General features: G+C 37.3%; 1 protein-coding gene across 1 annotated transcript; it reads right to left on the minus strand.

The window, feature by feature from the left end:
• Positions 1–3,259: 3,259 nt before the first annotated feature.
• On the minus strand, positions 3,260–6,637 carry LOC149159732 (uncharacterized). Its single transcript, XM_089433544.1, has 6 exons — positions 6,523–6,637; positions 6,294–6,397; positions 6,111–6,173; positions 4,981–5,132; positions 4,074–4,143; positions 3,260–3,725 (listed from the first exon to the last, which is right to left on the minus strand). Exons 2-6 carry the CDS (start codon positions 6,394–6,396, stop codon positions 3,451–3,453), a joined length of 663 nt encoding a protein of 220 aa, XP_089289670.1. The 5' UTR covers position 6,397; positions 6,523–6,637; the 3' UTR covers positions 3,260–3,450.
• Positions 6,638–13,060: the final 6,423 nt, after the last annotated feature.

The raw sequence follows: 13,060 nt of genomic DNA on the forward strand, positions 1-13,060 counted from the left end.
TTAATTATGTATTTAATTATATGTTATTACACTTGTTTAATTATGTATTTAATTATATGTTATTTGATATAAATTACTTTTAAATTTTTTATTTTATAACATCGCAACCATAAATAAACAAGTTCGGTGTCATGGTTAAATAAATCATTTGTAACCTAAAATTCTTGAAGCATAAATCTTATGTTGATTATAGTTATGTTTGTATCTAAATTGAAAGTTATGAGAATTGAATGCTATTTATATGTTATAAGTTATCATAATTTTCTTTGAAATTTAGTTTTTCAATCTCAGCTACTATGAAGATTTCCCATTGTCGCTTGCAGGAGGACATTTTCATTGTGTAGCCACCATCGCTAGATTGAGCAACCTCGTTCACCTTTCAGTATATCTCTTATACGTTCTTAAACTTCACCACATTTTTTGAAAAACTGCATGAGTAGCATAGCAACTCAGATGAAGAAATACATGTTTGAGCAGTGGCTAGATGCTCCAAGCATCATCAAACATCAACTGGGATGTGTCACAGATGTGGAAGCTTTTTTTGATAAATCTATTAGTGTATTAATAATAAATCCACAATTCATGTTATGAAATAATTAGTTTTTATTTATTTTTTAAATAATCTAAACCAGATAACAATGGCAAAGAAAATAATTTAAACAATATAACTAGGGAAAAAAATAATAGGGATTAGTCTCCATTTGAGGATTTAACCACTGTAATTTATAAAATTGTATATATTTTGTTAAATTTAAATTTGTGAACAATTAACAAATTTTTATTTTTTTTAATCATTAAACTTACTCAAGATTATAATCCACAGACACACAATCAAAATTTCAACTAAATATTAATTCAAAATTTCAACTAAATATTAATTAAATGTTATCATGTTACTGAAATCTCAGAAAAACTTTTGTCGAGATGATGACTTTTAAATTATATTTGTGTGATTGTTAAATATGCAAACCTACCATGAGATTGGCAATGATGGTTAAATATCCAAAACATTAAACTACCATTGTACTGGAATTTTTTTTGCTGTGATAATGCCTTTCGAAACAATATTTCTCTTATGATTGCCAAATATGCTTGAACTTGTTTTTTTCTACTATTTATATTAATATATAAAATAGTATGGTATATGTCTGGTAATTTATTTTCTTTGTGTAACGTATCTTAGTAACCTTACATGTAAACACAGGGAGTTAGAATTTTTTATACAAATTACCCACAAGTAATTATTCAATTCACTCCACATTTCTCATTAACCATTAGATATAATGACCATTAGTACATGAAGTAAATTGCAATAGAAGACAGTAAGTTGCATAACCATTAACCACCACTGTGGTAGTGTAATAACATAAACTGTCTCATGAACCTTGCGTCCATTTCATGATTTTCCTTAACCATATTAATTAATCACATACTTTGGACATTATGATTATCACATCAAATAAAGAATCATCATCATCAAACTGACACAAAAGGCAATCACACCATTGAACACCGATATACCCTGGAAACCCCGTAGGGTGAAAACCAGCAAACGTTTAATCTTATTATTAAACGCTCGTGAGGGTTTTCACCCCTCACTCAATGGCTTATAAGGGATTCCATCCCTTAACCATTGTTATAAAATCATTACAATGAATTATCATTAAGTTGTCACATAACTAGCTAAAAGCTAATACATTTTCCATGAAATCCTTTACTTACATATTGCCACATGCAACATTTCTTGTAGCATGATTGTTCTAGAAATGTACAATCCCACAGCTCATACTCATCTGCATGGACCATTAATCATTTTCCTGCCACAATGTTAAATATAATCTATGTCTTGCGCAAGTAATCCAACTTTACCTGCCATGTTATCATTATCAACATTGACATCATGATTACATTTATAAATAATCTTATTAACTAGCATTTCCCTTCGCATAAGCACATATTCTTAGAGGACAAACACTAAGGCATTCCTTTGAAGGGACTAACTAAAACATCAGTTATAATCTTCTTACATGAAAATTTACATAAACTTTATCAAAAGATCTAGTCCTTAGCTATTCTTTTTGATTCATGCAAATATGTAAAGCAATCTACACAATTTGTTGTCTCTTCCCGCATGCGATGAAAATTTACATAAACTTTATCAAAAGATCAAGTCCTTAGCTATTCTTTTTTATGCATGCAAATATGTAAAGAAATCTACACAATTTGTTGTCTCTTCCCGCATGTGAATGTATATCCTTTCTAATAAAAGCTAACACAAATCTTGTGTGCATACGCATCTCATTCAACAAGAAGCTAAGATAATAGTTATGTTAGCATAACAGTAATCACATATCATTTTCCTAAAGAAATATGGCCCAATAGTTCTTCTAGCCATACAAAGAACATATCTCTAGAACACAATGACTATTCTTTGTGCATCCAATAGCTTATCATAAGAGCCCTCCTTTAATGTATGCAACACATATTCCCTTTTCTAGAATTCTATCAACATTTCATGTAAACAATTACATAATTATTTCTTAAAAGAAGTCATTATAACCTCATTTCTCTATCTTCCTATATGAAGGTTTATCATGCTTCCTTTTCAAGAAATTGTTATAGATATCCATATCTATGCATAAAAATCAAGATACAATAACAAGGTTAACTTACCCTTTTATGCATCAAAATCAAGAAATCGACACAACTCATCTAACAAGACAATTTTTTCAAGAGATTATTATTTTCAAGAAAGTTAACATAATCACTTTCTCTATGTACACACAAAATCATATTTCCAAAGTCACAATAGCTACCCTTACGTGCACCCAACATCTGTTTTTCCTAACACAATTACTTTTACTTCAATGCACATAATCTTTTCATGAAACAAGTATGGATTCTTGATATGATATGAACACTATTCATATGTCTTTTAAGAATAGGAAACTCTATTTTTGTTTCAAGAGATCTCTCATAAAAGCCATCATTTTCATACATGAAGTATGCACACTTTTCTAAAATGAAACTATATTTATGTGTATATAAAACATACTCTTTCTTCAAGAAAGTTAGAAATGAATATCTATGTGCCTAGAAGCACATCATTAGCTATTTCTATCATGCATGTAATGCATAATTATTTCACTAGAAACTTAGAAACTAGCTAGAATCACAATGCAATTAGCATATATCCCTTTTCAAGAAACTTTTATTAAATAAAAATACATATTTTATTTCAAAGAAAACTTGGCCACTTTTCACACTATGTCCTCAGGAAGTTTATATGCTTCACCATCTTTCCTCAAGAAGATATTTTGGCTATATTTAGCAAAAAGATATTTTAACTATATTTAACAAGAATTTTTCTTTACCAAAAAAACATATAAAATAATCATCTTTCACTGCATCCATTAACATATTTTCTTTACCAACATTTTCCTCTTTGACTTAAACTGTATTTATAACATGCATATCTACGAAGGTCTGGGCATCATTATAGTCTTCACCGCTCCCGACCAGCAGCCAAACCAGCCCCCGTTTTACCAGCCATTTAAGCACATTTAACACCAGGCACCTGACTCCATGAGAGAACATGGCTGCTTCCACTCCCGGTATGAAAGATGTCGCTTGAGCTAAAATATAGCAGCTTAGATCATTCACACAAGCATTGAATCCCGAGGAAGGGATTACGGCCTTCAAAAATTTCCTGAACATATGTAAAACTGATAGCAAAATTTTAACAGAGTGCTACTAGTGGATACCGTAGGGTCCTAAACCTTAACAACCATATCGAAAATGAGCTAAAATACACTGAAATTGAAATATGCCTGGGTAACTACTACCGCTAAGAATCACTCAACGTAAAGTAGCGAGGAAAACAAATGAATTTCATTTTAAAAGTTCAAAGCCATAACCCCTGGCAAGGCTCGGCAGAGATATAGATAAAAGTATTCTTACTATGACATATGCAACAAAATTACTTATCTTGTCATAACAAAGTGGTTGTGGAAACCTACACTAAAATATAGGAAAAGAAAATGGGTGTATAATATAACCAGGATGGTCCTTACCAACATTGCACAGCGCCAACAAATAAGCTCTGCTGGCAGCTACAGAAGGTAGAAACCAAAAAAATGTAACCTGTAAAAAAAAAAAACAACGGTTACCATTGGCATAAGTAATGCTCACTGAAAAGGAAATATTTCAACATCAATTGTCCCTCTCTGCACATTTTGTAGAATGATGTAATTTTATGTTCACTTCGAGTTTAATCTGTTTAGTCAAATAGCCTCTATGATCTTCTGGATTATATGCATATACCAGGAATTCTTTCTGGGCATCATATAATTTTTCAAAGTGTTATACATCGATTGAATGGTTTATACTGCATAATTTTTGGTTCTAGCGTTACCCGATGGCCTGCTCAGGAATGAGTTTGCCTGAAGATATATTTTTGGTTCCCTAACACTGATTAGACTAGCTAATTAAGTTTAAACTCCATTTCACATTGTTGTCACTATATTTCATTACATAGTTGTCATGTTATCACACTTCTGCGATTAATGAGCCTCTAAATGTTATCTGATTTTTCATTACAACTTCTTTCTCCAATTGAAACTGGTCATGTAACTATACTTTTAAGATATATTTGAACTATATCAAAATTTGAAGATATATTTTTGGTTTCTTAATGCTGATTATACTAGCTAGATACGTTTATACTCCATTTCACGTTGTTGTCGTTATATTGGCTTACACAGTTGCAATGTTATCACACTTCAACAATTAAAGAGCCTCTAAACGCCATCTGATTTTTGCTTACAACTTTTTTCTCCAACTGAAACTGGTCATCTAACTATACTTGCAGATTTAGTGAGCTTCTAATGCAAGAGGTTTGTCTAGCTTATGCTGGTTCCAATTGATAGAATCACGCACCAGTAGAAGCAAGCAAAACAGTTGAGATAAAAATGGACATACCATGATAATTTTTTTCAAATCGCTCCCAAATGCATCATCGTGTATAACAACAAACGCAAACGATTGGTTGAATTCAAATATGAGAGCTGGCGCAACATCCTGAAAAATTTTAGCAAATGAAATCCGAACAAAACGTCGTATTCCATCCCTTCCTACACATCGGATAACAGTTTTTAAAATTATTTTATATTAGTGGGATAATAAAAAATACTTTTAATTTTAATACATATTAAAAAATATTTTTCAAAATCACATTATTTAACCCCTATTAATACAAACCCAACACACTTTCTTAATTTAAAAAATCTTTACATTTTTCAAGTAACATTTTTTATATCTTTTATATTTTTTAGCTTAACTTTGAATGTGTCAATATAAAAACCCTTTACACAATTTCTTCTTAAGCTTTTAATTGGGTTGCCTCACTCTCTATCCTTCCTGCCCATATAATGTCATATAATGTCATTTTTTCCTTGATATATATCCCCTAATAATATGGTATTTCTCCCCATAAGACCTAGGTAATATAAAAATTGAGCACTCAAAACCTACTAAACAACTATCATCTTAAAAAAAAGGAGCATCTATGCACATAAAGAATTCGGAAATAATGAGAAAGAAGCTAAACATGAACCCTAATCTGTCTGAACCGACTATAAAATAAGAGAGAACTGGACTGTGACCTTTGCGGGAAAGATGGACTGCTAGGCTATTATAGTTTACCACCCACAACTTGAGAGGTTAGTTTCATCTCTTAGCTATGATTAGCTATGGTTTACTTTCAGCAAGCAACGAACTGGGTGGGAAAATTAGGTAGCTAGCTTCAGTACAGTAGCACACCAGAATAGGTCGGGGGAAAGCAACAAACGGGAAAGCAACAAACAGCAAATTCACAGCCTCCGTTTCGCTTCACAACAAGGCAAATAGACAAGCTTATTTGATAGTAGGTTCAGACAAGAAAGAGACGATGGAAAACTCCTTTGAAAAACGTGTAAATGGGGTTTTTTGGTTCTCACTATTATAGAGACCGTTGTCAAAAGGTGTGGCCTCCTCTAGACGCTTCTGCTTCTGGATCAGTAATAATAAGCATGCCAGCAAAAAAATAAACATGGGGTTTTTTTGGTTCTCACCATTATCGAGACCGTTGTCAGAAGGTGCGGCCTCCTCTAGATGCGTCTGCTCCTGGATCGGTACTATTAGGCATGCCAGATAGAGACAGTTGTCAAAAGGTGTGGCCTCCTCTAGAAGCTTCTGCTTCTGGATCGGTATGCCTGCCAGCAAAAAAAACAAACATGGGGTTTTTTGGTTCTCACCATTATCGAGACGGTTGTTAGAAGGTGCAGCCTCCTCTGGATGCTTCTGCTCCCGGAACGGTAGTATTAGGCATGACAGAAAAAACATAAACATCGAACCCATCCTATAAACATGTTTTACAAGTAAACGATAAGAAAAACAGGCCAGAAAATGGAGAATAGTTGAACTACACAGGAAATAACGAAATATTTCAGAAAAATCTTGCTGGATGAAGATCATAACTAATACCTTTTCGAATTACTCAACTGTCGAAATGCTAGAGATAAAACCCGCTTGTCAAATTCTGGTGTAAAGCTAGGGTTTCGATATGTTTTCAGACTTTAAATCTTAGATCCAGTTTCACCTACCTCATAAAGTTTGACTTTGACTGGCTGGTTCATCTCTTTACGCTTTGCTTTTAGATGTTACGCTTTGCTTTTAGGTAATAAGGTTGGCTAGATAAGTTGTATTTATGTCTAATTAATGATCATAAAGTTGGTGAAAGGCACTGTTGAGTACAATGATGTCTATAACATGTGGGAAAACCAAACGGTTTCCTATAAAAAATACAATGGATGAATATAAAAGGTACAATGCAAGAACATAAAGGATACAATGTATGGAATGCCTTGACTAAGAGGATCAGACCTATCTCTCCTAACATTCGAAACTCACTGAAAAATACTGAAAAAAATTCGACAAAGTTTGTTGGCCTCATGAAGGGTGAGTGGGAGGTACAGACTATCCACTAACTCGTTGTCTAGGGGAGTTTGTGCACTGTTGAGATCTAGAGGACCTAGTCCATCTCCTAGGGACAGATCTGAGATGGTTTAGCTGTTGAGGTCTTGTGTGGCGAGGTGAGGTCTCATGGATCCTCACTGGTCTAGAGTCTGGATATGAAATGTTATCAATCGTTCTCTTTGTGCTCTTGTCTAAAGGTAGTACCCTGAAAAATGAATGTTGTGATCCTCTGTGTGGGGTCTAGTTTGATAGGATGCTGAAGAATATGTGCTCGGAACATAAGAGCCTTCTACATATATAGGGCCAAACATCTCTGATCGAGATACTTGAAAAAGTCTATGAGGGTCCAAGAGTTTGTGAAACAAGCAATGGAACCTTCCTCTCATCTCATAGTAGATAGGGCATCCAAAAATGAAGTGCACCTCAGTCTCTACTTCTTGTAAATGACATACGTGACAGATTTTGTCTAGCCTATCAATTTGGTGGTCTGTCTCTAGCCAAAGTCTATGAGAACCTACTTTGAATTGGCCTAGAGGAATGCAAAGAGCATGTATCCAATGGTGAAACATATATTGGGGTCGAATAATGAGCCTGTCTCTCCCAGAGGATTGACCCAGGTGACCTGGAGGAACTACCTGTAGATCTTGTCCCTCATGATCTTGTTCAACTATTGTCTAGTAGGTAGAAGGTGACCAGGAGCATCCAAGGAATATCGGAAATAAGGGAGACGATCCAACGGAATGCCCACTGACTCTAAGAGATCTGAAACTCCTGTAAACCAACATCTAGCCCGGCGTGAGGGGGTAGAATGAGCAATATCATCATAAGAGCAATATGCCAAGTAAGGGTAATGGTCTCCACTCTTTATCGAGTCTGCACAAGGGTTCAAATATGATTTCACAGAGTTCAAAGTCCAACATCTACCTAGCTCAATTTTAACCTTCCTAATAAATTTTGGCTCGCTCATTCGGTCTCCATCCTGTGACTTAATGTTTAGTGATAAAATCTAGTTTTCTGTGGTCTCCCTATGCTTTCCTTTAAGGTGACTCAATGTTTAATAATAAAATCTGATTTTCTGTGTCTTCTGATCCAAGTGGATATTGGTGGCCACCCACCAATTCCACTTGGACCCCCACCATTGTTTCTTTCAATTTTTTAGTTTCCTTATTTGTAGCACAATTTACTATTTTTGGCAGGTTTTTGGGTCTTGAACTTCCAGAGCTATTTTGAGACCCTAAATGATGTTTTTTGGGAAAATGGAGGCCAATTAAAGCCATTAACCATTGTTAGCCATTAAAAAGTTGTATTTCTCGGATAGATCTTTCTAACAAGGTATTGTGCACGTCAAACAAATATCGTATGCAACAAATATCATATGCCAATGTTACGATCCCATAAAGTTGATATACCAATTTACTCAAACGAAGCCATAGTTTGACGTTTCATCTCCTAGGGTTAGGATTTTGCATATTTAGGGTTTTCCATTGTTTCTCAATAATCAATAGGCCTTTGAGCCTCATTGTAACACAGTTCAGAGGCATGTAGCCATCACATCTAATCTTAGAGACAAGCTACCATCGCCTAAGCTAGTCTTATTTCCATTCTGTTTGTAAGCATATCTTAGTATTTGATATTAATGAAATGAAGTGTTTTATCTGCTGCATCTTTGTATTTATGGTTATATCTGTAATTTTTTGCATTCCTATTTAAATCCGAATCAATGGTATTAGAGCGATGTGCTCTTTCTCTATTTTTTTTTGCATGTCCCCAATGAGGTCAAAATATAAGGAGTTAGAGCTCGATCTGGTTGAACCTTTGCAAGATCAGCCTTGTAAACCCCAACGACTGTCCATGGGGGAAGAAAAGAAAGATTAGGGAGCAAGAAATCCTATCAAAATATTGCTCAAGGAGGCCCTCGAGAAACAAAGAAACACAATGATGGATAACTTTTCCCAAATCCTTCAACAGTTGCCCACCAGTAGCACATCCCCATCCAGGGACCACTCTCGAGGCTCTACTCCTTTTAAGGTACACGTAAACTTTGACATTCCCATATTTGAAGGCCAAATAGATGCAAACTCTATAGATAAATGGTTAAATATGCTAGAAGGATACTTTTTTGTTCATGATTTTTCCAGTCGGGAAAATGTTACTTTTGGTCTTCTTAAAGCCACCCCCCACATCAAGGACTGGTGGGAAACCTACTGCGAGCAGAAGGATGAAAGTATGACCTCACTGTTTCCAGTTGCACCCACTTGGAATTCATTCTGGGACACCATCAAGGAGCAGTACTACCCTGTCGGGAGCTATGACGATAAATACATAAAGTGGACCATGCTATAGCAGGGAAGGGACCAAGATGTCTTGGAGTTTACCAATGTTTTTCATACCCTTCGCACGAAGTTGGGTATCAAATATTCTAAGAAACGTTTGGTACTCAAGTACCGCAGTTGCCTACATAGGTACATCTAGGACGAGGTGGAGTTTCTAGACATCCCCTCGCTCAGCATGGCGTACCGATACGTTGTCAAGATCAAGTAGAAGTTTAAACAAAAGAAGCGAGACTTTGGATCTGCGATTCCAAAGCAAGAGTAAGGTGCCCCCAAATTGCAGAACAATGGACAAAGCCAAGGTGGGGGCCCAGGACAACCCGCCAAATCCGTAAGAAAGAACAACACCACGAAGCCGAAGAAGGACATGGGAAAGTGGTGTGAGTTCCATAAGAGCTCCACTCATAACACAAGTGAGTGTCGGGCCAAGCAATCACTAGTGGCTGAGCTGAAGGCTTCAGAATCAGATGAATCTGACTCTGAGTCGGAACCTGACAATGGGAATGACAAAGGGAAGCAGATTATCGATGTAGAACCCAATGCCACCATTGCCACCACAAAGATCCAGAAGGAGGAACCCGAAGATTAGAGGAGGAGGAGCACCTCTTCCACTCCCAGATGTGTGTAAAGGGTTCCTCACTACAGTTTATTGTTGATAGCGGGAGCCAAAAGAACCTCATTTCAGTAGAGGTTGTGAAGCGGCTGGGCTTACCGCCCATAACACACCCACAACCATACACCATCGGGCGGCTTCACCAAGGATAGGATCTTCGCGTGAGCTAGGAGTGCCACCTTCCATACAACATCAAGACCTTCACGGATGAGGTATTATGTGACTTTCCTCCCCCTGATGTTTGTGATGTATTATTAGGCCAAACATACTTGTGAAAGCGACATGGTGTGTATGATTCAAGGCCTCACGTTGTTATTGTTACCTTGGGAAATAATTTGTACAGGATACCAGAGGTAGCACCGTCTACTGCCATCTATTTGGTTACTACAAAACAATGCAGTAAGTTAATTTCAAAAACCAAGAAAATTATTTCCTTATGATATGCCCTCAAGGAAAGAAGAAGGTGGTGGCCACGACCTCCGGACAGGGTCCCTCTACACGACAACAACAGATGGACAAGGTTGTGGAGGAGTATGAGTACATCTTCACCTCCCCTGTAGAGGTGCCCATGCATTGTCAAGTCAAGCACTCCATAGATCTGACCCCAGGTGTGATGTTGCCAAATGGACCAATCTATCGATGCTCCATTCTGGAGAACGACAAAATCAAGAGGGAGATTCAGGATATGCTACATAAAGGTCACATCCAACCAAGTTCATCACCCTGTGGGAGCATGATCATGTTGGTACAGAAGAAGGATGGGACTTTGAGACTCTGTATTGACTATTGGGTGTTGAACAAGATTGTTGTCTGGAATAGGTACCCGATCCCATGGATTGATGACCTTCTGGACCAACTCAAGGGAGCAAAAATATTTCAGCAAGATGGACTTGAAGTCTAGATATCACCGGGTACCAATAGAACCCTCCAGTGTGTGGAATACTACCTTCAAAGCCAAGGAGGGCCTTTTCGAATTGTTGGCTATGCCTTTTGGGTTAGCGAATGATCCTCCAACTTTAATGAGGCTAATGGATGACATCTTGCGGCCATTCACCAACTCATTTATAGTGATATACTTGTATGACATCCTCATCTTCAGCTAGGGTTGGGAAGAGCACTTCCACCACATCCGACAGATTCTCCAAACACTGCAGCAACACAATCTGTGTGCCAATTTGGAGAAATGCACTTTTGACATGACCCAGGTTTAGTATATGGGATATGTCATTGATGAACAGGGGGTGCATGTGGATCCAAGCAAGATCCAAGTCATTCAGGATTGGCTAGCCCCAACCATTCTGACAGAGCTTTGCAAATTTATGGGTCTTATCAATTTTTGTTGTAGGTTCATGTTGGGGTTCTCTCATATCACTTGGCCCTTGAGTCAAGTCACCAAGGGAGGAGCGAAAGAAAAATTCTTTTGGTCTAAATCTCAACATAAGGTATTCACAGAGTTGAAACATTGCCTCTACTCTGCACCAGTGCTCACATTACCAGACTTGTGTCAACCATTTGAGATCGAGACAAATGCCTTTGACTATGCTATTGGGGTAGTTCTTACTCAACAAGGGCATCCAGTGGCATATCACAGTGAGACGCTTTCAGACATAGTCTGGAAGTATCCCACCTATGAAAAAGAGATGTATTCCATTGTGCAGGCCCGTTGACAATGGAAACATTATATTTTAGGGAAGGAAAAAATCATTCACATAGACCACCGACCCCTACAATTCATACAAATGCAAGGGAAGTTTTAGAATGATCACCACGAGAAGTGTTCCAAATACTTGAAATAGTTCCATTTGAATATCAAGTACAAGAAGGGAAACAACAATAATGTTGCAGACTGGCTCAACTGACCACTAGTCATGGCGTTAACCAAAATGCTCAACTCTTGTGGGCACGAGACTTCTGATTGGACCCTTCTCTACAAAAGCGACCCAGAATTTGGTCACACATACCAGATGCTCTTGGAGGGTAAAAAAGTTCTAGATTTTCACCTCTAGGATGCCCTGTTATGCCACCTAGGACACCTTTGTGTTCCTTCAAGAAAGTGTGCCAAGATAAATTGGGAAGCAGACTACAGTTGGACTGATGGGCATTTCAGGGTCGAGAAAATGGTGGAAATATTGCAAAATTATTTCTATTGGTTGAATCTTCGACAAAAGTACATTAGATTCTGCATTGCCTGGGCCATTGCCAAACCGACCATCAAGAAGCAAGGTCTCTATACTCTGTTGCCTACCCGTAGTCAACCTTGGGAATCCATATCCATGGATTACATGTGGAGATTTCCTTCTACATATCATGGCAACGACTATATTTTGTGGTTGTCGGCAAATTATTGAAGATGGCCATTATGGTGCCTGCAAGAAGAATATCACAGCAGAAGCCACTGCTAAACTCTTCTTTGAACGGGTGTGTGTACACTTTGGGATCCCACAATCTATCATCTTAGATCAGGACAACAGTTTCCTTAATACATTTTGCTCCAGTCTCTAGTCGATGCTGGACACCAAACTCACTAAGTCCACAACTTTCCATCCCTAAAGACAGAGGTCCTCAATAGGATGATCATACACATTCTGCACATGTACAACTCAAAGCATACATGCACATGGGATGAGATGCTACATTATGTCCAGCACAATTATAGCCATGCTTTCCACAACTCGACTCACCACATCCCTTTTTAGGTGGGCTTAGGATTTAAGCCACTAAGTCCCATTGATGTGGCCATACCATTTGCATCTACTCAGGCAGATTCAACTCATGTCCAGTCTAAAGCTGATAAGGAAAACAACTTCACTGAGGACATCAAACACATCTGCCAGCAAGTCCTTGACATTATCAAGAAATTAAATGCCAAGTACAAGTAGCGACATGATCAACATCGGGTGCCACACAAATTTTAGGTGGGTGGCAAAGTTTGGTTGCATTTGTAGAAGGAATGCCTTATCAGAGCCTATCGAAAAATGAGACCACTCCAATATTATGGTCCTTACACCATTACCAAGGTTGTGGGAGACAATGCATTTGAGCTCAGTATTCCCCCATTCCTTGGTCTACACCCAGTGTTCAATGTGGATCGCGTTCGACCATA

The sequence above is a fragment of the Pinus tabuliformis genome, chromosome 5_2, assembly GCF_031772625.1.
Source record: "Pinus tabuliformis cultivar Carrire ecotype Pingquan chromosome 5_2, CPIR1, whole genome shotgun sequence".
In the NCBI taxonomy this organism is placed as follows: domain Eukaryota; kingdom Viridiplantae; phylum Streptophyta; class Pinopsida; order Pinales; family Pinaceae; genus Pinus; species Pinus tabuliformis.

Coding starts and splice junctions, on each gene's coding strand:
- LOC149159732 (XM_089433544.1), bottom strand. CDS start 6,396: ATGGGTTCGATGTTTATGTTTTTTCTGTCATGCCTAATACTACCGTTC. Junction 6,174..6,293: donor TAACAACCGTCTCGATAATG/GTGAGAACCAAA, acceptor CATGCCTAATAG/TACCGATCCAGGAGCAGACG. Junction 5,133..6,110: donor TGACAACGGTCTCGATAATG/GTGAGAACCAAA, acceptor TCCGATGTGTAG/GAAGGGATGGAATACGACGT.